Source organism: Equus asinus, chromosome 14 (genome assembly GCF_041296235.1).
Source record: "Equus asinus isolate D_3611 breed Donkey chromosome 14, EquAss-T2T_v2, whole genome shotgun sequence".
Classification (NCBI taxonomy): Eukaryota; Metazoa; Chordata; class Mammalia; order Perissodactyla; family Equidae; genus Equus; species Equus asinus.
This window is the reverse complement of record NC_091803.1, coordinates 40,834,886-40,862,677: the sequence shown is the minus strand read 5'-3', so window position 1 is coordinate 40,862,677 and position 27,792 is coordinate 40,834,886. Positions and strand designations below refer to the sequence as shown.

Genomic DNA, 27,792 nt, shown 5'->3' with positions numbered 1-27,792 from the left:
GATTTGAGACCTGAAGGGGAGGTGATATGCCCATGAGGCAGAGCTTAGAGACATTCGGCCACAAGATCACAAGTCAGGGAATGCCAACAGTTCCCAGAGCTAGCTACAAGGAAGGACTCTCCCCTAGGGCCTCTAGGGGGACCAGGACCCTGCCAACTGCTTGATTTTGGACTTTGGGCCTCCAGACCTGGGAGAGAGTAAGGCTCTGTTGTTTCAAGCTTCTTAGTTTGTGATGCTCTGATACAGCAGCCCTGGGAAATGAACACACCGTGGAATCATGGACCACCTGAACTGGGGAGCCAGGCAGGGGCTCTGGAGCGGCAAGAACTGCATATCTCAGAGAGGCTGCTCAAATTCTCCCATTTAAAGTGTACAATTTAATATATTCACACAATTGCACAACCTTCCCCACTGTCAACTTTAGAACACTTTCATTGTCTCTCTGCAAAAGCCCATAGCCATTGTCAGTTGGTCCCCATTTCCCCCCACAATTCTCCCCCGACCCCAGCTAACCACTAGTTTACTTTCTATCCCTAAGGATTTGTCGGTTCTGCCTATTTTATATAAATGGAATTCTACAGTATGTGGCCGTTGTGTCTGGCTTCTTTCACTTAGTGGAATGTTTTCAAATTTCATCTATGTTGAAGCATGTATCAAACTATGTTGAAGCATAGTTTATTCCTTTTCATGTCTGAGTAATATTCCATTGTATGAATATACCACATTTTGTTAATCCATTCATCCATTGATGGACATTTGAGTGGTTTCTGTGTTTTGGCTATTATGGATTATGCTTCTATGTGCATTCATTCATAAGTTTTTGTGTGGATGTGTCCAGGATTGTCTTGAAGACTAAATGAATTAGTATCTAAGGTATCGAATATGCCCTTCAACAAATGATAACGAAGGATCTTCGAGAAAACCTGCCCAACTCCTTCAGTTTACAGATGAGCATACTGAACATGGAGAGGAGCAGAGACTTGCTTGAGGCCACCCAAGGCAGGAGAGCATAACATTGAAATGCAGGTCTGTGAGCCAGACTGCCCAGAACCAAATCCTGGTTCCACTTGGACCTGGGTTACCTTATGTAAATTCCTTCACCTCTCCGAGCCTCAGTTTACGCGTGTGTAAAATGTGGATGGTAATAAAAATAAAACCTCCTATGGTCGTTGATGTGAGAGTTAAATGTGCTCACTCATGTGTCTGGCACACAGTAGGTGCTTTATAAATCTTAGCTGTTGTCATTCATGGAGCACCAGCTGTGGAACTCAGGTCTCCTGGCTCCCAGGTGTGGGAAGTCTTGAATCTACACTTCCCCAGTTCCCTCGTCAGTATCATGGGCATCTTCCCAGTGTGATTGCAAGTTCCCTGGAGGAAGGAAATCCAGCTTCCTCTCGCCACTAACCTGCACACATAGGAGGTTCTGAACAAGCACCTTTGCCCACTTTCTTAGGCTCCCCCCAACCCCAGCCCTCACTGAGAGACCCAGCTGGGCAATGTGGTAGGTGTCAGTTCTCTGCATCTTTCAAACACCCCAAGAGATGACTGTGTCTCCCCTCCAGGCAGTGGACCGTGTGCCGCCATGGAGTTGGGGCCACTGGAAGGCGGGTACCTGGAGCTTCTCAACAGCAATGCTGACCCTTTGCATCTCTACCACTTCTATGACCATGTGGACTTGGCTGGAGAAGAAGAGATCGAGCTCTGCTCAGGTGGGCTCTCCTCCCCCTGGCCCCTCCCAAGTCCGACCCCACCCCTCAGCCAGCCGTGGAGACAGTCAGCAACCACGGGAAGCGCTGACGGCCAAAAGCCAGTCAGCACCACGGACAGCTCCACCCCCGGCGTGATGCGCCCTCGCGGCGAGACCTCCCCCAGCCCCGCCCCGCCTCTCCCTCCCTCCCCACCAGCCCTCTTCCCAGACCTTCCCCGCTTCATCCAAGGGGCTTTTCCTCCCAGAACCCGACACGGACACCATCAACTGCGAACAGTTCAGCAGGCTGTTTGACATAGAAGGTGATGAAGAGACCAGAGAGGCTTATGCCAATATCGGTGAGGAAGTGTTCTGAGCCCAGAAAGAGGACGGTGGAGGGGAAAGGTTCTTTTTCTCTTTTGTTAATCTCACCTATTCACCGTGAGCCACAGCAGGCCCCTCCCTAAGAAATCGTGGCAAAGGGGGATGCAGAATGAGGGCTAGAAGAACGAAAACTCTGGGGAGGAAGGGAGATGGAGAATGCTAAGGGACATAGACCCTTGGCTAATGACCACCAGGCCAACATATCCTCACTTTTACATCCTCTGCCCCCGTTTCTATATCTTTTTCTATTTCTTGCTTTTCTTTCCCGCCTCCCATACACCCCTTCCTCTTTCTCCCCAGCTCCTAAGCCGAACTACTCTAGTATTCATAATAACTCTCAGTTTGGGGGCACATGTCACATGCTAGTCACTGTATGTGTGTTATCGCATCAAATCCTTACAACAAAGGAAGTAGATACTATCAGAATCTCCATTTTACAGATGAGGAAATTGAGGTTTAGATAGACGCAATCTCCCCAAGGGTACGTTAGAGGTAGTAATGGGCAGATCTGAAATTCTAGCCTAGTTCTTTCTCCTTTCAAAGTCCCTATTTTTAAAAACAAAAAGGAAAGCATTTGGCATGGGGAGATTGGCTAAGGCTTAAGCTGAGAGGCTGGTTTGCACCTTTAAAAAGAGCTACTCCTTTCAGACAAGGGCAGAACTGTTTGGGGAGAGTTTTTCTGTCATTGTTGTTGTTTGGGGGGTCAGGTGGGGTAAAGGACCCCTCCTCACCGGGGTCGCTCCCATCTCATACACAGGCTTTGTTGAATTGGACAAAGCTGCCCTTTTTCTGGAGGAGGCAGGCTCCATCAGGAAGCAACAGCTTGGTTATCAAAGTACAGACTGGATTTCTGCCCCCATTTGCCTTCTTAGCTGAGCACGCTTGTACAGTGAACAACCTGCACAACTGTTTTCAGTGGCCCTTTTCCTCGCAACCCAAGGACCACATCTGTGAGGAGGCCTGGGCTCCGCATGAATGTGGCCAGTCTTTCCCCAGTGCACAGTTAATCCAGCATCACACCAGGCAGAAAATAGAGAGAGGCGTGTGTGTGTCAGAAATTACAGAACTGAGAGCCTGCCTGCTTCCTTTCCTTCCTGGGAATTTTCTTGGGGGAAGCAGAAGTGTTTGGGGCTGAGGGCATTCACATTCTGCACAACTGGAGGCAGCAGTGAAGGATTTAGGGGCTTTTTTCGCTTAGGGACATTTCCATGGGAAGTGGGAGCTGCTGAAGAAGTGGGGAAAACGGCCTCACCCAACTCTGTTCCTCAAGCCTGTGGGTTTTCTCTGTGCTGCTCAGAGGCCACACCCCGGCCTGGCCATGCCGTCGTTTAAGGCAGTTTGAAATATTACAGTGGTTTCCAAGTGCACGAAACAAGGATAATAATCACATCTGCCTCATGGACGGCTGTGAGGATTGATGAGTTTCTGTGTGTAAAGTGTTTAGAAAAGGAAGTTGCAAAGAGTACGCATTCAGTAAGTGTTGGGTACCACACCCCCTAGGACCACCATCCCCATCAGCATTATCATCTTTATCAGCAGCAGCAGTAGCATCGCTGCTCCATTCCTCAGCTCAGAAGTCTTCTATGGCTCCCCGTTGCCTATAAAATCCAGTCCTAACTTTCCCCAACATGAAACATCTACTGCAGACACCTATCTTTCAGAGTTTCCAAAACATACCCTTCCCACAGTCTGTCGTCACTACCTCAGAAAGCCCTCCACTTTCCACCTCTCAGACTCTGCCCCATCTTTCAAGGCCTGGCTCCAAGATCCCTTCCTCTGGGAAGCCCTCCCTGATTGCCCCGTCCCACTATATACTCTCTCCTCTGACCTCCTGCCGTAACTGCCTTCCCATTGGCTCCAAGCCATTCCACTTCATATCATTAACCACCACTTATTGAGTGCCTACTGTGTACTGGCTACCATGTTGGATGCTTCAAATGCGGAGCCTCCAGTCCTCACCATCCATCCCTGGGTTGTAGGCATTATTTATTCTCATTACACAGAGGAGGAAAGGGGGGTCCAGAGAGGTTAAGTAACTGGACCAAGGTTGCACAGCTAGTAAGGCTAGTAGGGAATTTAAACTCAAACCCCATGACAACTCTACCGTCTGCATTGCATGACTTTATGGCAATAGATAAGTTCTCACGGACGCACATCATCCCTTGGATTAGAGTAAGAGCCCGTGAAGGGTCAACATTCCTTCCTTCGTTCAATCATTCACTCAGCAAACATTTACGGGGTCCCCACGGCATGCCAGACCTGGAGGGTCACAGCTCCCTGGCACCTAGTCCAAGGCCTGGCCCCAGCAGCCTTCGGGGAGAGCTTGTTGACTGACCGCACTCTTCCTTGTCTGGGCAGCGGAACTGGACCAGTACGTGTTCCAGGACTCCCAGCTGGACGGTCTGAGCAAGGACATCTTCGGTAAGTTGAGAGCTCTCGGCTCAGCCTGCCTTTCCTCCCTTGCTCCTTGGGGAGTGCCCGTAACGCCCAATGGCCACCCTCTGACAGGTGGGCGGGTCCCTCCCCAACACGGGGACAGTGGAGGCTCCCCTTGGGTCTCCTCTGACTGTGCACGTTGGTGCCTTTGGTTTCTCTCCCAAGTCGAGCACATAGGCTTGGAAGAAATGATCGGTGAGAGCGTGGAAGCGCCCGAGGAAGTGGGGCAGAAAAGACGTGAGTGAGCCCCCGCCTGGATCCCTCCCAGCCTTGCTAGAGTCCTGGCCCTGCCTCGGCTCCAGAGCCTGTTGTGGCTCCCAGTTGCTTCCCTTGTTAAGTGTTGTCCGCTCTGCCTGGGTTTGGGTGTCCCGCCCACCTCTGCCCTCACCCTGGAGACCACTGCTGTCCAGGGACCCCGGGAGGAAGCAGATGGCGCAGGAGCAAATGGCCACTCTCCTGGAGGGTCTCCATCCCTGGCGGGTTTTTTTCTCATCTGTTTTGTGTGTGTTGAGGAAGATTGGCCCTGAGCTAACGTCTGTTGCCAATCTTCCTCTTTTCACTTCAGAAAGATTGTCACTGAGCTAACATCTGTGCCAGTCTTCCTCTGTTTTATGTGGGATGCTGCCACAGCGTGGCTTGACAAGCAGTGTTAGGCCCGTGCCTGGGATCTGAACCCGCGAACCCCGGGCCACCTAAGCAGAGTGTGCGAACTTAACCAGTACACCACCGGCCAGCCCCTGTCCCTGGCTGATTTGATTGCCATTTCCAAAGGGACATTTGGTCTCTGGCTTCTCTTCCGTCCTCAGTTGTCACCCCTGTATTTGAGGGAGGTCTCTTTACACGCAGGTTCTGGAGTTAGTAAGAACTGAGTTTCAATCCTGATCTGCTATCTATTGTCTGTGTGACCTTGGGCAAGTACCTGCGCCTCTCTGACCCTCCTACTCAGTCTCCCTGCCTCCTTAATCTCTCCTCACCCAGCAGCCAACACGAGCTTTGAAATGAAAATCCCATCATTTTGCTGCCATGCTAACCCTCCAATGGCCACAAAATACTTACCTCAAGGCCTGCGTGATCTGGCCCTTCCCGCCTCTCCAAACCCCCATGAGCCACTATGCTGCAGCCTCACTGGCTTCTCTCCATTCCTGTAACCCACGGACGCTTTCCAGCCTCAGGGCCTTTGCACTTGCTGTTCTCTCTGTCTGCAGTGCCCCACTCCAGTTCTTCCCATGGCTGGCTCCTCTGAATCTTTTAGGTCTTGGCTGACATGTCACCACCTCCTGGAGGCCTTGACCACCCTTTCCACATAGATAAACTCACTTATTTTCACCTTGTTTGTGTCTCTCCTAGCACATTAGCACTTATTACATCTGGACTTATTTTATTTATCATCTTTGTCTAGTTCCCCGGCTGTGAGGACAGAGACCTTGTCTTTCTTCCTTGTCACTGCATTGGTGGCATCCAGCACAGGGCCTGACGAGCAGTAGCACCTGAGTAAATATGGTCCAATGAAAATAGCTGTAAAATGGGCTTAACAGCTCATTGAAGGCTGACTATGTGCCAGCCCACATGTGAGCCCTGTGCCTATTTATTCATTTTTGAACAGGTAAAACAGGTGTGTGGCGTAAAAATTCAAAAGCTGCAAAGAATATTCAATGGGGAAAAAACCTCCCTCCCAGCTTTGTCCCCCATCCCTCAGGTTCCCTCCCTGAGGGCAACTATGTGGCCAGGTTCCTTTTTGCCGTGTCAGTAGTATTCTATTCATCTATAAGCCACTTCTTTAAAAAAAAAATTCCACACAAATGACCGTGTTGTACCCACTCCTGCGCTTGGCTTTCTTCATTTAACACGTCTGGGAGGTGGCTTCCGTATCGCTGATGGAGAATGCATGGTTCTGCTTCCAGAGAATTCCTCTTTCTTTCCCTTTTTTTTTGCTTTCGTTGGACAAATATTTTCCCCGATATTTTACTATGAGATTTTTCAACATATAGTCAAAGTGAAAGAATTGTACTACAAACAACCGTGTACCCACCACTTACCTTCTACAGTTAATGTTTGACTGTGTTTGTCTTAACACAGCTCTATCCACCTGCCCATCCCTCGATCCGTGCGCCCATCCGTTCCTTTCCTTTGTGGGACATTTCCAAGGAAATTGCAGACACTGATACACTTCCCCATACAGCCTTCAGCATCCTTGTTCTTTTTTGGGGCTGCGGGGTGTTTCACTGGGAGGGTGAACCCTGACTTGTTTCGTCAGCCCCTTGCTGAGGGACGCACAGGGTCTTTCTCCGTTGGAGTGCCAAGTGATGCTCGCTCGCTGATTTCCAGCGTGCTCCTGCAAAGTATGAATCGCCACCCGTTTCACAGCCGAGAGAGCGAAGTCTCAGAGAGGCTGTGATGCACAGACGCACAGCTAGGAAGGGATCAAAAGCAGATTGCTTTTTATTGTTACTTTTTAAACTCAAATGCATGTTGTGTCCCCTGTATGGTTCTGCCTCTTCTGGTCCCTCCCTGCTCTGGGTGCTTCCAGGTGGGGTTTGGGGCTCCAGCAGATGAGAGGGGACAGGAATGCTCAGAGGCACAAGAGGGAGTGGACCCCCAAGGCCACTTCCCAGCCATTTAAGGCCAGGCCATATGGCCTGGTGGGCCCACAAGCCTCTTCTGGCTTGGAACACTACTTCCCTGGGGCAGCTGACCGTGGTGTTCTCTCTGCAGCCTTCCCAGAGGAGCTGCCGGTGGACCGGAAGCACAGGAAGCTAGGTGAGCAGGGCGGGCCGGGCCCAGGGAGATGGCGAGGCGGGAAAGGGGGGCCTCCTGAGGCGAACGTACACTGGCAGTGGAAAGCCAAGGCTCAGAGAGGTGAAGCCACTTGTCCGAAATCACACAGCTAGTGAGAGGTGGTGCCGGGATTCAGATCAAGGTCCTGGTTCCGTGGCCCGTGCTCTGCAGGTAGGGTTAGGCGAGGGCTGCTGAGAGACTCAGCTTCTCCTACAACGGCTGTCCCCTAGCACCTCCCTCCTCTTAATTCTGAGTCCCAGCTGAGACCCCGCCCCTCGCCTCCTTCCACCGCCCTCAGGAGCCACCTAGGGTCAGCTGGTCACCCAGCGCCTCCCGCCCTCCTGACCGCCCTCATGCCTCAGTGAGCTTGTTCCCCTGAGCTCACCGTGTCCTCCCGCCAGATGCTTCCTCCCCTCCCTTCCTCTCTCCTCCCCTTTCCTCCCCCCCTTCCTTCCTCTCCCCTCCCCACCCCACCCACTTGTTATTGCAAAGGTGGGGAGACCAGCCCCTGTGTGGTGAACAGACCGAGGAAGGAAAGGCTCTCACTCTGATGGAGGAGGCCTGGTCGCCGTCCTCAGAAAGTTCCGGTCTGATGGGGAGCCAGGGGCCCCGCCCATGAGAGCCCCAGGACGGTGGAGAAGCAGTCCCTGTCTTCAAGGAGCTCCCGATCTGATGGGGGAGGCGTCTCCACCCTCCTGGATCTCTCAGTTGAATGGAGGAAATGATCCCTGCCCCAGTCTGGTGGGAAGTGATGGGGGCTCTCAGGGTGCCCGAGGGGCTCAGGGACTGGCTGCGGAAGGTGGCAGGGGCCTGGAGCCAACAGCCTGTTTTCAGGTCTGTCCGGCCACAGCTCTCCATCTTGGGAAGCCCTCGGGGCCCAGTCACAAGGAGACGGGTGGGGGGCCGGGCACAGAGCCGCTGTCCATCAAACCAGCCTCACCCAGGGCTGAGGAGAGGACGAGAGCTTCTCCAGCTCCCAGGAGACAGGCCCAGTCTGCTCTCAGAGCCCTCCCCACCCCAGGAAGGCCCTCCAGGCCCCCAGATCTCACCCAGCCTCTCACACGGCCCCCTTCCTCACAGCCGAGCCCCCCGCCGTGCCCATGGTGACTGGCACTTTCCTGGTGGGGCCAGTGAGTGACCCCTCGACTCTGCCCTGCCCGTCGCCGGCTGCTCTGTTTAACAAGGAGCCAGCATCCGGCCAGACCCGGCTGGAAGAAACCGTCCTGATGCCCGGTATGTTAGGGGCTTGGAAAAGGGTGGGCTGCCCTGCTCGGGGAGGCGCCCGAGGAGTGGCTAAGGCAGGGACCACCAGGGCCAAGAATCCCCCTGCCCCCATCACCGTCACCCACTTCCGTCCCAGCCAGCCCCATCCTTACAGTCCCCACCAGCTCAGCCCGTGCCAGAGAACATGCCTCGGAAGGAGCACGTCCCTGGGAGGCACAGGAAGGAAGCTCCCCCTGTTAGGGGCTCCTCCCTCCAGCCCTGTACTTTCATCCACTAGCTGTGGACAGAGTACCTGCTCTGTGCCAGCCACTCTGCTAGGGGCTGGGGACGCCGCCATGAGCGAGACAGACACAGCTGCTGCTCTGGGGGAAACGGGAGCCCTTTAAAAAACGAGTCCGGGGGCCGGCCCAGTGGCGCAGCGGTAAGCGTGCACATTCCGCTTTGGCGGCCTGGGTTTCGCCAGTTCAGATCCCAAGTGTGGATGTGGCACCGCTTGGCACGCCATGCTGTGTTAGGCATCCCACATATAAAGTAGAGGAAGATGGGCATGGATGTTAGCTCAGGGCCAGCCTTCCTCAGCAAAAAAAAAAAAAGAAAAGAAAAGAAAAGAGGAGGCTTGGCAGATGTTAGCTCATGGCTAATCTTCCTCAAAAAAAAAATGAGTCAGATGTTAACCAAATAGCCACAGAACAGGATTACAAGCGTAGTTGCTGTGGGGGGGGGTCCCACCTTCCCGCCTTTGTGTCTTGCAGCGCCCCCCTCCACTTCCTTGCTGAGCTGTTTGAGTCTCCCCGCCGGGCCCATTCAGATCATCCCCACTCTCCCCACTCTGCCCCAGGGGCTCTGGCAAATCTCAGGGGCTGGGACCGGGGTCTCTGGTGTATTCATCTACCAAGGTGAGTGTGTCATGGACTCCCTGACTTGGTCCTCCCCCCACCTTGGGTATTTGGCAATTATAACCCAGCACTTTCTCATGATCCTCCCTCCCCAGAATACCCACCTCTGTCCCCATTTCCCCAAAATCAAAGCCGAGGAGCAGAGCTCCCCATGGTGGTCTGGATGAGTGGTCCAATGAGTGGCTGTGTGGTCTTCCATGTCTCAATTTCCCCTCCCCCAGAGCCTTAGTTTTTCTTCTTTTTTTAATTTCAACTTTATTGTATTTTTAAATCACAACATCCATACATGCTGATTAATAAGCCAAACAATAAGAGATGCTTGCAAGTGTTACTGAGTCGCTCCCTTATTCGTTTAGTATGCTACTGTCAACAGTTTGGTGTGTATCCTTGCACAGCTTTCTCTGAATTGCCCTGTTTTCTGATCAGCAAAATGGCCCCCGCTGACTTGCCACACTGAATTGTGGGGTTGTGAATTGTCCAGGGGAAGGCATCTTTGGGCTGGCAGGGATGGGAAAGAGGATGAGGCCAGGGGGAACACTTCCACTCAATTTGAGAGCATCCTTCGAAGGCTGCATGCCAGTTTTTGTACAATGCATCAGTGCCTCAGAAGGGAGCCTTCCTGACGTCTAGAAAGATGAGGACTGGTCACACAGCAAGAAGCGTGCTGTCATAGCACCTGCTCTGAGCTCCCTATGAAGCTTTTCGTGTCCATTTCCCAGATGGAGAAACCAAGACTTTAGGAGCTAGATGTCTCTCTGGACCTCTTTCCTTGATTCCGTTCTGGAACGTCCTCCTTTAGAAGTTCTCTGTCCTCTCCCCAGACTTCCCAAGCCCCACAGCCTGATTTGGGGTGGGGGTGACCTCAGTGGGTTCCTGGATGGGTGCCTGGTTTTCTTATGCCCCTCTCCCTCCCGCTGTAGGCGAGCTGCCCCAGGCTAGCCAAGCGCCCCCACCCAGCAGCCCAGCTGTCCACAGCCTCCCGAAGTCCCCAGACCGGCCCGGTTCCACCAGCCCCTTTGCCCCATCGGCAGCTGACCTTCCCGGCATGCCCGAACCAGCCCTGACCTCCCGTGCCCACGTGACCGGTAAGGACCTCGGGGTCCGTGAGATTGCTGGAAGCGGGGTTGAGGCCCCGGGGAAGGAGTTGCCTCAGAGGGTCAGGATCCACAGATGGGGCTGCCTGCGGGAACGGCGGGTCGTGTTTATGGGCAAAACAGGGCAGGGAGCGTCTCTGGGGAGTTGCCTCGACAATCCATGTCCCATCTGAAGGGACAGCTGCTTGTCACCCGGGCAGGACAGCCCGCCCAGTGTGGCCGGATCTTCCGAACCATCAGCAGAATCCGGAAATCCTGATTTTTACATAGATATGGTGGTTTTTAAAACATTGGTGAAATTTTTTAAAGTACGGCTAGCCAGAGGAAGACATCTTCCTGTAGGAGACAGCCTCAGGCCATGACCTCTAACCTCCATCTTGACGATCCCCAGTCCTTGTGGGCTCCGCCCTCGGGATACTAGGAGGACTGAGGGCCCCAGAGGGAGGGAGGCCGCGGGGCGCCCCCACCGGAACTCCGACACCGGCTTCTTCCTCTCCAGAGGACCAGGTGTCGCCCACCCGATGCCAGGCAGCTCACGAGGGCTCCAGCAAGCCTCCAAAATGGCCCGGTGAGTGGTGGCAGGGTCCCCTGCCCTCGGGGCTGGAGGCCGAAGCCCAGATCTGACTTCACTTCACTCATTCACTCAACACTCCTTCAACCCATTCATTCATTCACTTACTCATTTGATTCCGCCATCATTTCAGCCTTCATTCCGCCACTTACACTTGAGTAATACTTCCTGAGGACCCACCCTCGTCAGTGCACGCTGGGTGTTGACGTCTTGTTTGCGAGGCTGAGAGAATGAATGAGGGAAGAGGGCATGACGGATGATGAGTATGGAAGTGATGGAGGGTGGGAATGAAAGAGCGAATCAGAGAACGGCCAAATTACCCTGTCTTACTCTGTTCCAGGTACTCTCCCAAGCCTGTTAGATATATTAAATCATTGTATCGCAAACAACCCTAACATTATCCCCATTTTACAGATGGGGAAACTGAGGCACGGTAGGATCTAGAACATGCTCAGGTTGACACTAGCAAGTGGTGGAGCTAGGATTTGAACCAGACACACAGAGAGATTCCACTATCTTAACTTTTAACACCACTCCCCCCATGGCCTTCCTATAGTGAGTGAGCAAAAGAAGGAGGCAGTTGGTGTGTAAATGAAGACGTGGATAGATAGAGTAAGAAGATGACTGAATGAATGGGTGTGGGAATGAATGAAGGAAGGAATGAATGAGGGTCTGGGTAACTGAAGGAGGCAGCTAAGAAAGAAGGCAGTCGATGAACACTGTGTGGTGAATGGATGCAGAAGCTAGTGACGGTGGCTGGGCTGGCCTCTCGGCTGTCCACATGGCGGCCAGTCCCGTAACTAGCATCCCCCCCCCGCCCCAAAACCCCTTGGCCTTTACAGAGAATGTGGAGAAGTTCTACCGCTCGCTCCAGGACAGGTACCAGGCCGAGCCCGCAGGCCCGGACGGCATCCTGGTGGAGGTGGACCTGGTGAGGGCACGGCTGGAGCGGAGCAGCAGCAAGAGCTTGGAGAGGGAGCTGGCCACCCCAGACTGGACAGAGCGGCAGCCGGCCTGCGGGGGTCTGGCCGAGGTGCTGCTGGCTGCGGGCGACCGCCGGCGGCCGCGTGAGACGCAGCTGATTGCCGTGCTCGGCAAAGCGGGACATGGGAAGAGTCGCTGGGCCCGGGCAGTGAGCCGGGCCTGGGCCTGCGGCCGGCTGCCGCAGTATGACTTTGTCTTCTTCTTCCCCTGCCGCTGTCTGGACCGTCCTGGGGACGCCTACCGCCTGCAGGACCTCCTCTTCTCCCTGGGCCCACAGCCACTGCCCGTGGACGATGAGGTCTTCAGTCACATCTTAAGGAGGCCGGACCGCGTGCTGCTCATCCTGGATGCCTTCGAGGAGCTGGAAGCTCACGATGGCTTCTTGCACAGCGTGTGCGGACCCGTGTCCCCGGAGCCGCGCTCCCTCGGGGGGCTGCTGGCGGGCCTGTTCCAGCGCAAGCTGCTGCGTGGCTGTACCCTGCTGCTCACGGCCCGGCCCCGGGGCCGCCTGGCCCAGAGCCTGAGCAAGGCTGACGCCCTGTTCGAGATGGCCGGCTTCTCAGCCGAGCAGGCCGAGACCTACGTGAGGTGCTACTTCGAGCTTTCGGGGGACAGTGAGCATCAGGAGAGAGCCCTGGAGCTCCTGCGGGGCCAGCCGTTTCTGCTCGGTCACAGCCACAGCCCCACGGTGTGCCGGGCCGTGTGCCAGCTCTCCGAGGCCCTCCTGGAGCGGGGCGACGAGGCCGAGCTGCCCTCCACGCTCACCGGACTCTACGTTGGCCTTCTCAGCCCGGCAGCCCGTGACAGCCCCCCAGGGGCGCTGGTGGCGCTGGCCAGGCTGGCCTGGGAGCTGGGCCGCCAGCACCACGGCACCGTGCGCGAGGGCCAGTTCCCGTCGGCGGAGGTGATGGCCTGGGCTGTGGCCAAAGGCTTGGTGCAGCCCATCCCGGGGGCCCCGGAGCCTGAGCTGGCCTTCTCCAGCTTCCTCCTGCAGTGCTTCCTGGGGGCCGTGTGGCTGGCTCTGAGCGGCGAGATCAAGGACAAGGAGCTGCCGCAGTATTTGGCCCTGACCCCAAGGAAGAAGAGGCCCTATGACAACTGGCTGGAGGGCGTGCCGCGCTTTCTGGCCGGGCTGGTCTTCCAGCCTCGCGCCCGCTGCCTGGGAGCCCTGGTGGGGCCCGAGGGCACCACGCTGGCGGACAGGAAGCAGAAGGCGCTCACCAGGTACTTGAAGCGGCTGCAGCCGGGGACGCTGCGCGCAGGGCGGCTCCTGGAGCTGCTGCACTGCGCCCATGAGGCCTTGGACGCTGGGCTCTGGCAGCACGTGGTGCAGGGGCTCCCCGCCCGCCTCTCCTTCCTGGGCACCCGGCTCACGCCTCCCGATACCCACGTGCTGGGCAGCGCCCTGGAGGCGGCCGGCCGAGACTTCTCCCTGGACCTCCGCAGCACTGGTATTGACCCCTCTGGACTGGGGAACCTCGTGGGACTCAGCTGTGTCACCCGTTTCAGGTGGGGGCAGGGGACAGGGGAGGGGGCTTCTTTGCACGGGGCGCCTGCTGTGGTCTCGGGACTGCGCCCAGTGCTGGCTCTGTGGGGTCTCCTTGAGTGTGCACAGCAGCCAGCTGGAGGCAGAACTGATTCCTTCCATTCTTTAGATGAGGAACCCAAGGCTCAGAGAGGGACAGCAGCTCGCCCAAGGTCACACTTTGAAGGCCCGCCATGTGCCAGGCCTGGGCCATGTCTAGAATCTGGGACATATCTGAAATTAAATTCGTTTTCTTCTCTCCATCCCCTGATCAAGCCACCAATTAGTCATGGGTGGATTAAAAGCCATAGCCTCCACTTGACTTCCCTTCTCCATTCTCTCCTCTGCCACTCCACTTTATATTCAACTATGAGAGCCATCTTCCCAGAACTTGCTTTTGATCATACTCCACCCCTGCTTACAACCCTTCAGAGGCACCCCACTCCCCTCAGAATGAGCTCTAAATCCCTTAATTTGGCTCATTCAAGGCCTTCTGCAACCTGTTTGATCACTTCAGCTTAATCTCCAGAGAATCTCTCCCACATTCCCCCTAAACATACTTTACCCAAGCTCTAGGGTCCTACACCATTGGAGTGGTTCAGCCCAGAATTTAGCACTGAGCTTCCTGGTAGCCAAAGCAAAAAGGGAAATGCAACCACTGGGAGAATTGAGAAGAAGGAGGAATTGATAAGGGCTGGAGGGGTCATGGAAGGCTTCCTGGAGGAGGTAGGGGTTAAGCTGAGGAAGTAATGATCTGAATAGGTAGGAGGTCCCTTCATGGAGCTGCCCCTCCATTACGGTCTAGCCCGGCCACCGTGCCTGGGTCTGAGGCCCCTCCTCCACAGGGCCGCCTTGAGTGACACGGTGGGGCTGTGGGAGTCCCTACAGCAGCGTGGGGAGGCCAAGCTACTCCGGGCGGCGGAGGAGAAGTTCACCATCGAACCTTTCAAGGCTGAGTCCATGAAGGATGTGGATGACCTGGGCAACCTCGTGCAGATCCAGAGGTGAGGGGGAGAGGGTGTGCGGGTTGAGGACACGCAGGACCCAATGTTAAGTTTGCCATGAGCACTTCCAGTGCCTCCTCTCCTTTGGGACATGCCCTGCCCTCGCCCTGGAGAGCGGCCACCCGGAACCTCTCTCTGCTGTCCCCACCCGGGCAGGGCCCCCAGGACTTATCGCTTCATCCCATTCAAACTCGCCATCATGCACCCGATTCTTTCTCAGCAGAAGCCAAGGAGGTAGTCTCCCCTGCTAAGAGTTACGAGCTGCCTTCTGCACCTAGTGACAGAAATGACCCCTGTGGCCACCATTCAAGGCGGCCAGGACCAGCGTGGCCCCCATTTTATAGATGGCAGGGCCCTAAGGTCCAGAGGGCAGAGGAAACCTGGCCACAGACCAACCATCCTTTGCTCATCCCTTCATCATCCGTTGTTTGAGCACCTACTGTGCGCCGTTGGGGGTGGGTGTTCGTAAGTGCCTACCCTGAGGCTCTTTTCCGTGAAGCACACAGCGATGCCCTAAAGACGTGCTGTCCTGAGGTTTTTCTTTTAACAGGCCCTGGGGCAGGCGTGCTGGGACACACGGGTAGGGGCTCAGCGAGAGGTGAGGAGCCTGCTCCCTCGAACGTTGCCGTTCTTTCCAGGACAAGAAGTTCCTTGGAAGATGTGGCTGGGGATCTCCCCGCTGTCCGGGACCTGAAGAAGCTGGAGTTTGCGTAAGCAAAGGGCTGGATTGTTTTGGGTCCCCACTAGGTGTCTTTGCCATCATTAGCTGGGCTTGTGCCACCGGAATGGAGATGGGGCTGCAGAATCCTTCTTACCCTCTCTCCCCATCACTCTGGATACCAGCTTCCAGCAGCTGGGGCATGGCCGGTCTGGCTAGTGCTGGGGTTTCTCGTGTGTGAGGCTACCTGGTTCATCTACTGGGGAACATGGTCATACAGTAGAGCTGCTTGATGAGCCAGGCCGCTCTCCTCCGCGAGCTTGCAGCCTAGTGCAAAGAGACAGTTACACCTGCTGCAGTTGATGGCAGGAAACTCAAGGGCTGCCAGAGTGCAGACTTGCGGGCAGTCAGGGGGACTTCCTGGAGGAGGCAGTTGAAGCCTTGACACTTGACAAAGGAGTAGGAATGAGCTGGGGTTGAGGGGGAGGCCACGTGGGGTGGAGAAATTATCATCTCCCCATTGTGCAGACGCAGTCACCGATGCCTAGAGCATGTGAATTGTCCAAAGGCACGAGAGTCAGGCCAGCCCAGCTCTTGCTCTGACAAAGGAAAAAGCTAAATTCGCGTTTGTCATTGTTAGGGATCCGAAATCATCCAACGATAGGGAAGGAATTATTAAACACCGATAACGTACTTGGCGCATTTTGTATATCATCTCATTAATTTCAAGAGCTGCTCCCAGAGACAGCCTTTATCTTCTCCATTTGACAGATGGGGAAACTGAGGCCCAGTGAACGTAAGTCACTTGCCCGAGGTCCCCAGCTGGTCACCCACACGCTGTCTGCCCCTCCTGATCACTGGTCCCCCCACACCCCCCTAAAAAAGCTAAGTGTTTCTTGTTTTCAATGGAGATAAGGTGCCAAATTTGTGCAGAGGTAAAAATGTTGCTGAAAAGAGGAAATGTATGAAAACAATCACCAAGGGCCCTTTCTGGCTTTGAATTATTTTCAGCTTAAAAAGCCCCTAGTTCGAGGTCGGAACTGTGGTCTGGGGCACAGTAGCTGTGGAGTGGAACAGCCCAGAACCAGGACACTCGCCACCTGGAGGCCGGAAGCCCCAAGAAAGTTCTGAGGAAGGAAGGAAGGAAAGGACTATTCTGGGTGTGTGACTGGCAGCCACTGTGCCAGGCACCCTGTGGTCCTCATCCGCCCCTAGATCAGGCTCAAAACTCTACAGGGACTCTGCTGGGAGATGGTCCTTCCCCGATCTGGCCCCCATTTACCTCTTCACCCTTATCTCCCATCTCTTGCTCACTCCACACCAGTCACATGGGTCTCCTTGATGTGTTTCAGCCTTGCTAGGCGTGGTCTGGCCTCTGGGCCTTTGCATCGGCTGTGCCTTCTGCCAGGGTGCCCTTCCCTGATATCTGCCCGGCCCACGCCCTGACTGCCTTCTGGTTTTTGCTGAGCGAGGCCTTTTCCGACTCCTCGATTTAAAAGCGTGATTCCGCCCCCTCAACACTGTACTTTCCCCTCGTCCCTTATTATCTCCCACACCAGATGGTTTACCGATTTCTTTGATTATCTAGACTGCCAGCTCCACAAGGACGAGGACTTTTGTCTTTGTTGTTCGCTAGCTGTCTCCGTGACACACAGTAGGGCCTGGCACACAGTAGGCCAGCAATCAAGATTTGATGAATGAGTTCCTTAATCCTTCCAACGACCTCATAAATTTGGGGTCACATTGGAGGAGACCAAGACTCAAAGGTGAAGGGATTTTCCCCAAAGGCCCCACGGGAGCTAAGTGGCAGAGCCCAGATTCAAATCAGATTTCAGACTCCCATGTGTGGCCTTTCATGGAGCCTAGCGGTTCCCAGACTTTGGGATTTCAAAGACTGAGAATATTTCAGAGTGAATTTGAGTGACTATGTACAGTTACCATCTTTTCATTTTCATCAAGTTATGTTTATTCAAACGAGCAAAATAACCACGGTTGGCAGCATAATTTTATCAATGAATGAACATTGTAATGTCAAAAAAGCCCAAGGGACATAATTTCAGAATAAAAGACAGTTCTTTACATTGAGTACATTTAATCATCTTTTAAAAACAAAGCCAAACAGCCTTCCATTGTCTTTATTTTTCTCATCCCTTAAAGTCTGGGCTAAATGTCAATCCAGGCTGTGTGACCTTGTATGGGTTAGTTAACCTCTCTGTGCCTCTGTTTCCCCATCTGTAAAGGGAAGACAAGAAGTGCCCTTAGCTCAGTCGTCGTGAGGATTAAATGAGATCTAATCTGAGTGAGGGACCCATCGTGTGCCTGGTACATAATAAGTACTCCAGAAATGGTTCTCTTTGTCACTAAAACACAACGGCAAATAAGTAAACGACCTTCCTCAGGACTGCTGGTGGCCCTCTGTCAGCATTTGGGAACCATGGCTCTGTGCCGGGGTGGGAGAAGGGTGCGTGTGGATGTGGGCAGGAGTGAACCCTGGCTCGTCCTCTCAAAGATGAAACCTGGGGAGCCCCCAGCTGGGAGCCCAGCTGGCCGCCTGGGGGGGCTTTGTGAAATGTGCCCTGAGCAGAAAGGATTGGGGTCCCGCCTGGTGGGGGAGGTAAGGCACCGGGGAGGTGGGGCCAGCGAGGGGCCCTCAGATGGGCCTGCCTTCTGTGCCCTGGGGTGGAATTGAGGGGCCGTGACCATTCGGGTCCTCTCTCTGCTCTTTGCCTCCCAGGCTGGGCCCCGTCCTGGGCCCCCAGGCTTTCCCCAAGCTGGTGAGGATCCTCGAGGCCTTTTCCTCCCTTCAGCATCTGGAGTGAGTAAAGACCCTGACCCCTCCCCGCCCCGTCGGGCTTTGACCACTCCAACTCTCCTCCATCCGTCCGTCTCCCTCTCTCTGTCCTCCCGTGTCCTCCTGCGGCCGCTGTGAGTGAGCAGATGACCCCACTGCAGGGGAGGGACGGCAGACGGGAGACCCCAATAATAAAAAAAGTTCGCTCCTTTCATGACCTTTGAAACTCTTCCCTCCCCGGCCTCGTGCGCCGCCTCCAGCAAGGCCACGGGGAAGCAGCAGGTCAGGAGCACGGTCTCTCTGTGCAGTCGAGGCCCCCAGAGGTTCAGGGAGCTACGCAAGCTCACGGTGCTCCCAGGAAGGGAAACAGGGATTCAGTCCATGAGGAGTTAGAGCCTTGTCCCCTGGCCGGCCGGTTGGTGCCCCCGGGGGGATGAAGACGTGCTCTCAAAAGCTCGGGGCGGCCACCCCCCGTGGTGTGTGCAGGGGTGGGGGTAAAGGGGGAGCCGCTGATGGCTGGAGGGATGGGGACGGGGAGGTGGCCTCCGGTGCTGGCTGATGGCCCCCATCTGATTCCACCTGCAGCCTGGACTCTCTGAGCGAGAACAAGATCGGGGACGAGGGTGTCGCTCAGCTCTCGGCCACCTTCCCACAGCTGAAGGCCCTGGAGACGCTCAAGTGAGTGGGCTGGGCCCGTCCTTCCTGCTGCATTTGGCCCCCACGTCCAGCTGGCGTTTCATTCCTTTACTCATTCACCCATTCACTCATTCGTTCGTTCGGTCCTTCAGTCGTTCACTCATTCGTCCAACCACTCATTCAGTCGTTTCTTTCTTCACTCCATCATCCGTTCAGCCGGTCACCTATTCATTTAACCAGCAAATGCTGAAGGACCGCCTGCCACGTACAGGCACCCTTCCAGGCCCTGGAGACCCCCCTTTAAATAAAACAGCCCCCGACCCCCTGCATCTTCTGATGAGGAGACACAAGGAGCAAACCAACGACAAATCCCTAATTACAAAGTATTCAGTAATGACTGGGAACCATGTGGAGGGAGAGAAAATGACACTGAAGGGCGACATAGGAGAGAGGTTAGGATGTATGGGTAAAAATAGTAAAGTTTTTTTTTTAAAAAAAAGTGTCCTGGGCTTCGGGAAGGACGAGACGGATATGAGGCAGAAGGATCAACATGATTTTTTACTGAACATAGAGGGTGTCATCAAAATCTATGCACACTCCTCTTGGTAACTGTGATGGACAGCTGCCAAATCCACCAGAGTTCCCTCAGGGCTCTCCTTGATTGTGGACACTGAGACTTCTCAAGTGATTTATGGTGTTCTAGGTAACGCTGCGAGCAAGCTAGAGTTCCCTCCCTCCGCCCCCTTCTTCCCCCCACTTCAATGTTAATTGAGCACCTGCTATGTGCTCAGCACTGCTCCAGGCGCAGGGACGCAGTAATGAACAGACACGACCCCTCGCCTCGCGGAGCCCACAGCCATTAAACGAAATAACATGAACACTTATTTAGTTACAGTGCTGTGAAGTGGTCCAAAGGGAAAAGGAAGGATGCTATGAAATCGTAGAACGGTGAAGGGGGGGAGAGCGACCTCTCTCCCTCCTCTGATCCTCCGCTCACCACCCCACTCAGCCACGGGACGTGACAGTATCTTTTGCTTTATCAAGAGTTAGCAGAAGCCACTGCACAGGGCCATGCACAGTTCATTGCCCATGACTCTCACGGAGGGCACCAGCCATGTGCAGGCTGCTCCAGGCCGCCCCGTGAGGAAGCGAGAGTTCCCCAGCTCTGCCCGAACCCCGGGCCGATGAACGCGGATGGGGACGGGGCGTGCGATCGGGCCTGAGCCCTGCCCGTCGCTGTCTCCCTGCAGCCTGTCCCAGAACAGCATCACCGACGTGGGCGCCTGCAAGCTCGCCGAGGCCCTGCCCGCGCTGGCCACGTCCCTCCTCAGGCTGAGGTGAGTGGGGCCCCGCATCGGCCAGGAGCTTGGCCGGTGGGCTGGGGGAGGGTGGGGAGGCCCCTCGTGCCAGCTGCAAAGCCCCACACTGGGACCTCAAGGCGATCTCTACGGGCTGTGCTGTGTCGGTGCCGCGCTCCGCAGGGGTCGGGGAGGGGCATCGACCTAAACTCCACTATGAACACACCCCCCGGCGTTGGGCCATGCCACGGCCCCACAAGAGGGTGAGCAGGACCTGGGGAAAGAGCATCTCACACACTCGGGGCGAGTCGCTGACTCATCCCAAGCCTGTTTCCTCGCCTGGAAAATGGGTACCACCCAGTGGCCCATGGAAAGAGCTCTGTTGTGCAGCACATAGGGGTCCCCTTTCCTCAGGGGATGGCAGCACTTGGCCTTTTCTGGAGTCCGGGGTGGCGGATTCTAGAAGGCTGACCACATGCATGCAGGTAGCCTGTCTGGCTCTTGTCCCTCGAACACCAGGCAGTGCCTACACTGCCACCTCCTGGCGGGCCTTGGCACAGCACTTCTTGCTTTTGATGACCTCCGGCTGCTGGCCCTGGTGGCCCCGGGGACTAAAGAGGGGACTGAGAGCTTGGACCAGAGCCCCAGTCATTCAGCTCAGTGCTGCCAGCTCTCCTCTCTCGCCAGGCCGGGAGGAACTTCCCTCTCCTTCCCCGGCCCTCCTCACCTGCTGAGGACACCCAGAGTCAGATTCCCAGGGGAGATGGCGTCTGGTTCAGCTAGCTGTTGCCGCATCCATTCTCTAGCCTTCCAGCTAGGGTCACCGGGTGCAGCTGTGTAGGTTGTGTACTGTGCAACTCGTAGTCTATGGGATTGGCACCCCCTAGAGTTGTGCAGGGCATCTAATGTTCTCTCACGTCAACCACAAGCAGACCCTGTGCTAGGAGCTAAGATGCAACTAAGGACAAAACGAGTGTGGTTCTTGCTTTCAAGTCTCTTGCATAATAAATAAGTAAGCACATGCATAAATAAAGTAATTTAAAATAGTGATTCATGCTGGGAAGGAAACTAACAAGGGCCCAAGAGGGTACCAGAGGGAGTACTGAGTTCACTGGGGAGGTCAGGAGACCTCTGAGGAGGTGACCCTTCCCCTGCCATGGGAAGCTCTCGGGAAAAAGCATTCCAGGAAGACGGAACAGCAGATGCAAAGGTCCCGAGGTGGGAAAGAGGTTGGGTCTTTGAGGGACTGAAAGGCCACAGTGGCGGGCTACAGGGAATGAGGGACAGAGGGTGGGGGAGGTCAGAGGAGGTCAGATCCTGCGGGAAGGCCCTTGTAGGTCAGGAGGGGGGTTCTGGAGTTTTCCATTGTGAATGGAGAAGCAGGTGGGGCGTGTGGGGTGATACCTGATCTGATGGACCCTTTAAGAAACGTCATATTTTATGGAATCTGAGATGCCATCCATTGTAAGACACCATTAAGAGGACAAAACGCTGCTAATGGAACTGACACGCATTGATTATCAGTCGCTGCCCGATCTGAATATATTCTGATGTGAACAAGTACGCTTGGCATCAATGAAATGCGGGGAGAATTCTCTGCCTGTGGGGGGCAGAGGGGGCTCCTGGGTCCTTGGACCCACCCCAGGAAGAGACCGGAAGCCCCCACCTGCTTCCTGCCTGGGTACCGGCCGACCCGCGACGTCAGGGGATGCTGGAGCTCGGCCTGAATCCACTTTGCCGTGGTGTAGACCTCCTGCTTTTACAGGCAGCCCTGCAGTGGGGCCCTGGGGCTGAGTCACGGCCAAGTCATGGCCTTGAAATTAGAACCTCGCAGCGCGTGGCTCATTAAAGGGACGCTGGCTGATGAGTGTACGGTTTAAGTTGGCCCCAGTGACACCACGCTGCTCATGTGGCTGTGGCTACACCCCTGAAACCTGAGCCGGCCCAGTGACTCCGGGTTTTTCTCTCCCCTTCTGTCCCCAGGGCTGGTCACACCCTCTACAGTAACCCACGTGGCCCTCAGACCCCCCTGGGAGTGGTAATAACTGTAGCTAGCAGTAGCTCCTTCCACGTGCTGGGCCCTTCTGGGTGTTTTACCAGCACTAACTCATTTACTCCTCCCCACAATGACACCATCGTGCCCCTTTTGTGGAGGAGCAAATTGAGTCACAGAGGAGTCAAGTAACTCCCCAAAGGTCACACAGGCGGCAAGACTTCCTGAGATTTGAACTCGGGTAGTGTCAGCCAGGAGGCAACTTCCACTTGTCCTGCCGCTTTCCCTGGACTTGCTGTGTGACCACGGAGAAGCAGCCTCCACTCTCTGGGCCTGTTTGCCCCTCTGTACAATAGGGCTGTCATCCGGGCTGGATGTGGGTCCCCCGGGGCCCTGGCTGCCTGGCGCCCCCAGCCCCCGCCCTGCCCTCTGTTTCCGCAGCTTGTACAATAACTGCATCTGCGACGTGGGAGCCGAGAGCCTGGCGCACGTGCTTCCAGACATGGTGTCGCTGCGGGTGTTGGAGTGAGCGTGGGCGCCTGGGTGGCAGGCGGCAGGGCCGGGGCCTGGGGAGACCGGGGGGGTCTCGTGAGAGGGGCTGGGCTGAGGTCCGGCTGTCGAGAGCGTGGCGGTGCCTTGGTCGGGGCGGTGTGGTCCCGAGGGCCGGGCCTCAGGACCATCTCTCTCCCCAGTGTCCAGTACAACAAGTTCACGGCCGCCGGGGCCCAGCAGCTCGCGGCCAGCCTGAGGAAGTGCCCGCACGTGGAGACGCTGGCGTGAGTCCCGGCAGCCCCACGGGGAGTGGGCCACCCGCTCCCCAGGCTGCGGGTCAGCGTGTGAGCCCTGCGCTCAGATCCCGCCTGGCCCCTCGCCCACCTGCCACCCTGGGCGAGCAGACGCCGCATGCCTCTGGCCTCAGTTCCTTTGTCGGTGAAATGGGACTGAGGATATTTACCCCCTGGGCAGTTTGTGAGGTCAAATTAGTCAACGCGGGTAAAGCACGTACAGTCGTGTCTGGTACACGGAAATGCTCAATGTATTCAGTTGAATGATATGAAATCGCTTGTATTCAACCATTTTGACATACAAAATTGGCAATTTCATATAGTTCAAACTTTATTATTATGATGTCACCCTGATGTCTAACGGCCAATTCTGGTACTTGGTACTCTTTCAAAGCACCTTCATCTACGTCATCATCCATATCTTCTAAGACGGATAGGGTGCATCTTATAACACCCATTTCACAGATGAGGGGAATAAGGCACAGAGAAGTTATCTAACCTTTTTGAAGTAACACAGCAACTCAGCAGCAGAACCAGGACTAAAGACAGGGGACTCAGGGCTCCTAGGCCTCTGCCGTCCCCGTGTGACCACTCTGGTCTGCTCCTGCCAGGTGGGAAGTCCCCAAGGCTCTAGGCTGGGTGAGAGGAGGCATTTGGTGGCAGCTTGTTTTGGGGGCTCCAGGCTACCCTCTGTCCCCTAACCTGGCCTCTGTGTCCCATGCCCCATCGCAGGATGTGGACACCCACCATCCCATTTGGCGTCCAGGAACACCTCCAGCAGCTGGACTCCCGGATCAGCCTGAGATGATCCCAGCCGTGCCCGGGACAAGGTGGCTGGGGTGGGCTTGGGAGGGAGAAACGCAGGGGCCCCGGGGGAGAGTGTCCCGGGGGAGGAGGAATCCATCAAAAGTGGGCGGGGGCAGTGTGGGAGCTGGGTGATGGCCCCTGGACCGAGCACTGTCTGGGGCCCCCGTCTACGTGCTGGGCTCAGTGGAGGGGTCCTGAGGTTTGAGGCCTTGCGCTCTGAGGACCCGCCTGTGGTCAGCTTGGAGACGGGGGGAAGGACAGGGTGGGTCGGCATCCCCGCCCCATAGCCCTTAGCATTGGGCAGGTCCTCTTCCGGGAGTCATGCCATCTCTGCGGCCGTTTCCATGCGGGCTGCCCCGATGCCCCGCAGCGTCTTCACAGGAACTGGCTCCACACGTTTCCTGTCTCTAACTGTGCAGCTGGCCGTCCCTTCACTCCCGTGCTCCCCTGACCCACGACGTCCCCCTCCTCCCTTCCCACTCTCTCCCACCCCCGATCTTGACAGCCGGCTCTCATGTGTCACGCTGCCCCCTCCTAAAGCTTCCTGACCTCCCACAGCACCTTCTCTGAGGACACTGACCACGCTGGACCTTGGTCTGGTTATCTGGGGACACAGCTCTTCCTGGCTGTATCCCATGAGCCTCGGCGTCCCGGCTCGGCATCAGCCCCGTCCAGCTGCGGAAGGACCAGGGCCTGCTCTGCGGATGGACTCGGGCCTGGCTGCAGGCTCCTTCGGGCTCAGGGCGATGCCAGCCCTGCTCAGCCGCTGCGGCCCTGGCAGACAGGCGGGCGCCTAGTGGCAGCTGCAGTCCCCTAGGAGCCCTGGGGCACTCCCTGTGGGACACTCCAGACGGCGTGGCTTGGCCAGAGTCAGGGACGGAGGTGGCCACCCCTCTGCCTCCCGGATGCCTGCAGCCTGGGGAGGAAGCCCTTTTCCACGTCACCCTCCTCACAGGCACCCCCGGTCTGCTCGTTCCAGGCGCCAGGCCGGGACTCGGTGGCAGCTGCTTTCTGGCTGTGGGACTCACTGTTTGCACTAACTTTGTTGGCCGAGGCCAAGCTAGGCCTGGCCAGATGCACTGGACCTTTGCACAAAACAGCGGACGGTACACTAACGGGGGGGGGAGATGGACGGGAGCCACGTCTGCGGGTCCTCTGTCACTCCCTGTGCCTCCACTACATGATAAACGTCTCGTTGCCTCCCCCGCAGGCCGGTGCTGCAGTTTCTCCCACCATCACCGTTTCGGGCGCCCACTGCCCCGGTTGTCTGACGGATCCCAGACCAGCCCAAACACACGGCCTTAAAACGGCACACACGTCAGTTCTGCGCACGCACCTGCGGTCTGGGCGGGCTTGGCAGGCTGGCTCATCTGCCCCTTAGTGTCAGCTGCGGCCTCGGCAGGCTCGTTTGCTCCCATGGCTGGCACTCGATGCGGGCCGGGGGCGGGGGCTACACTACAGTTCCTCAAAGGGACTGTTAGAGGAGACGGGGACCTCTCCACGTGGGCTGGTTTGGGCTTCCTCAGAGCAGTGGCTGGGTCTCCGGGTGGTCACCCAAAAAGGGAGGAGTGAGAGACCGCAAGAGAGAAAGCGTATCCTTTTATAATCCAGCCTTAGAGGCCACACAGCACTTCTGCCATGTTCTCTGTCCAGTTTGACAGGGGCTGTCACTCTCCTACCCCACCCCCAATGCACACACACACACACAGCAGAGTCCACCCCCTGACACATACACACACACACACACACACACACACACACACACAGAGTCCACCCCCAACACACACACACAGATACACACACAGCAGCGTCCACCGTGGCTCAGGACCTGTCCTTTGGGAAGGCTTTTCTTTGCGGCTTCCTCAGATTCTGGGGAAAATCCAGAGCTTGGGAGCCTCAAGGTGGGAGGGCTGCGAGCTGGGGAGGGGACTGACTCCGTCTGCCCCCGCTCCACCGTGAACCAGTCCGCAGCCAGGCTGGGGTCCTGCCTCGGCCACGGCGGGCCAGAAGGGACCTGGCAGCTTTGCTCTCTGCACAGCGCTGCCAGCTTGGCTGCTGCAGCTAGGCACGGCCCGCTCAGTCGGGAGACCCCATTTGGGTCAACTTGGCCTTCTCCTGGTGGCAGGGGGACCTGTCTGCTCGGCTCTAGTGCGCCAGCCCTGATGCCCGCTTCCCAAGCTCGCCTCCTCTTTCCAGCAAGTGGGAGTCGGGGTCAGGAGGGTCCAGGGGTTGGGACCAGGCGCTTGGCGGGCAGTCCTTGCGCAGGCGGGGCTTCCTGCCCCTGCCCAGCTGCAGAGGCGCGAGGCGTCTTGACCCAGGCTCGGGTCTGAAACACTCGGGCATCAGCCCTCAGGGGGACCCTGCATCTGCGGCCTCTGTGGGGTCCAGGGGACTCCCATTTGTGCAGCCGCGGGGCGGGGGGAGCGCCGAGACGCCTTCCGTCCAGTCCAGGCCTCTGCCGCCCCCTGCAGGTGGCCGGGGGGACCTCCTGTGCCCCCTGCTCTCCTCTGTTCAGACAAAACGCGGTCAGAGGCTGCAATTATCCAGTTACAGCTTTTAAACGATAACGACCATTTATTGAATGAGCTGATACATGTACGGTGCTTATCACAGTGCAAGGGACACAGGAAGTGCTCAATAAATGTTAGCATTATTGTTACTCTGTGCCGGGCACCATGCCAAGCCCTCTGCTCAAGAGGGACCATGGTGTAGGGGCCGCAACACAGACTCCAGGGCTGGGCAGCCTGGGCTCGATGCCCAGCTCACCACCCCCTTGTGCGATTACTTCTCTGTGCCTCGGTCTCCTCGTCTGTAAGATGGGCATGAGTAAAGGACCTGCTTCCCGGGGTTATGTGCAGATTCCAGGAGCTGACAGTGAGAACAAGGGCCTGGCATGCGGCTCGATACCTGTGAGCCGTCCTGGTTACCTACGAATAGGTGTTTCTTTCTCCCCTCTGCCTGGAATGCTCTTCCCGGCTCCTCACGCAGCTGCCGTCTTCCCATCCTTCAAGACTCGGCATAAGGGACAGCTCCTCCCCAGGCCGCCCCATTATAAACAGACAGCCCTTCGCCCCCACGCCCCAACCCCGTCACTAGTTGGTCTCTGTCACACATATCTGTTGCGTTGTCTGCTCTTGTGCCGGGATGGGAGCTCCAGGAGGGCGGGTGACTTGTCTGCCCTCTGCACCCAGCAAGGCAACTTGGACACAGTATGTGCTCAGCAAATGTTTGTGGAATGAATGAATAATCCCCACAACTCTGCTTTCTTCATTCCGCAAATATGAACTGACAGCACAGTGGTGAATAAGATGCTCTCGTAAGTCTTTCTAATTTTAGTAAAATTAAAAAAAAAAATCTCGGAGCAGGACTGTTGGGTGTGATTGGGCAGTCTGCGCACTGCACAAAGGTACCTGGACAAGGGGGCAAATGGGGGTTGCAGTGCAGTTTGGGCTCTGCTTGCCAAGCTGTGAGTCCTGGTGTGGAGCCACCTCGGCCCGGAGGGGCACCTTTGTAAGGGACACAAAGTCATCTGACGAGATGGGTAAATTACTGTCCCCACTTCACAGAAGAGGTGACCTGCCTAAGGCCACACCCCTATAAAGGAGGGAGTCAAGGTGCAAACACGACTTCTAACTTCCTCGGAGGGCCTCTCCGCGGGCACGGGCGCAGTGTGCTGGAGTTCTCCCTGAGCCCCCTCTGTTGGGGTCGGGGGGAAGCAATGCTCAGAGGAATCGGGGCATCTGGTGACATCTGGGGTCATGCCGCATGGGGAGGGATTTCAAGTCCCAGCATCTTTGGAGGCCCCTCCGTTCCCCTTGGGCCTCTCCCGGGGATGTCTCTCCCTTCTCGGGCTCACCTGGCCCCCGGGCCTCTCGAGCGCCTGCTCCGGTCCACGATTCCGAGCGTCCCCTCCTTGGACTCCCGTGAGGACAGGCGGGGCTGCTTGAGTCCCACGGGCCCTTGACCACCCCGGCGGCCTCCTCCCCTGGAGATCGGAACTCGTCGTCTGTAGCTCGGATGATGTGGCTGTAGGGGAAGGTGCTCATTCAGCATCCAGCGCCCTGCAGCCTACGGAGAATTACTGCCCTTTTCATTCCTTTTCATTCCGCTGAGGTGGACCCAACGTCACTCCCTCCTTCATTGCTCCCTCCCTCCCCATCCCTCATCTTACCGTGTGCCCAGCGCTGGGCGTACCACACTGCTGACTGCTCTGGGACTCGGGCCAGATTTCCTGCATGGCCACA

General features: G+C 56.4%; 1 protein-coding gene across 9 annotated transcripts in view; it reads left to right on the top strand.

Moving 5' to 3' along the window:
* The window catches only part of CIITA (class II major histocompatibility complex transactivator), a 48,559-nt gene extending 21,674 nt beyond the window's left edge, over window positions 1-26,885 (top strand). For 3 of the 9 annotated variants that reach the window (XM_014849918.3, XM_070484936.1, XM_070484937.1), the window contains exons 2-20: window positions 1,563-1,709; window positions 1,954-2,046; window positions 4,430-4,492; window positions 4,673-4,744; window positions 7,220-7,264; window positions 8,363-8,515; window positions 9,259-9,402; window positions 10,323-10,487; window positions 10,996-11,064; window positions 11,910-13,560; window positions 14,422-14,580; window positions 15,219-15,290; window positions 17,973-18,053; window positions 18,615-18,707; window positions 19,916-20,002; window positions 22,398-22,481; window positions 22,649-22,732; window positions 23,474-23,571; window positions 24,107-26,885. In XM_014849918.3, the coding sequence (XP_014705404.2) occupies window positions 1,563-1,709; window positions 1,954-2,046; window positions 4,430-4,492; window positions 4,673-4,744; window positions 7,220-7,264; window positions 8,363-8,515; window positions 9,259-9,402; window positions 10,323-10,487; window positions 10,996-11,064; window positions 11,910-13,560; window positions 14,422-14,580; window positions 15,219-15,290; window positions 17,973-18,053; window positions 18,615-18,707; window positions 19,916-20,002; window positions 22,398-22,481; window positions 22,649-22,732; window positions 23,474-23,549 (3,338 nt within the window). In that variant the 3' untranslated portion in view covers window positions 23,550-23,571; window positions 24,107-26,885. Of the gene's footprint in view, window positions 1-1,562; window positions 1,710-1,953; window positions 2,047-4,429; window positions 4,493-4,672; window positions 4,745-7,219; window positions 7,265-8,362; window positions 8,516-9,258; window positions 9,403-10,322; window positions 10,488-10,995; window positions 11,065-11,909; window positions 13,561-14,381; window positions 14,581-15,130; window positions 15,291-16,249; window positions 17,318-17,972; window positions 18,054-18,614; window positions 18,708-19,915; window positions 20,003-22,397; window positions 22,482-22,648; window positions 22,733-23,473; window positions 23,572-24,106 lie in introns of those variants that run through there. The other 6 variants (XM_070484935.1, XM_070484938.1, XR_011494313.1 and 3 more) reach the window with 5 other exon arrangements.
* Window positions 26,886-27,792: the final 907 nt, after the last annotated feature.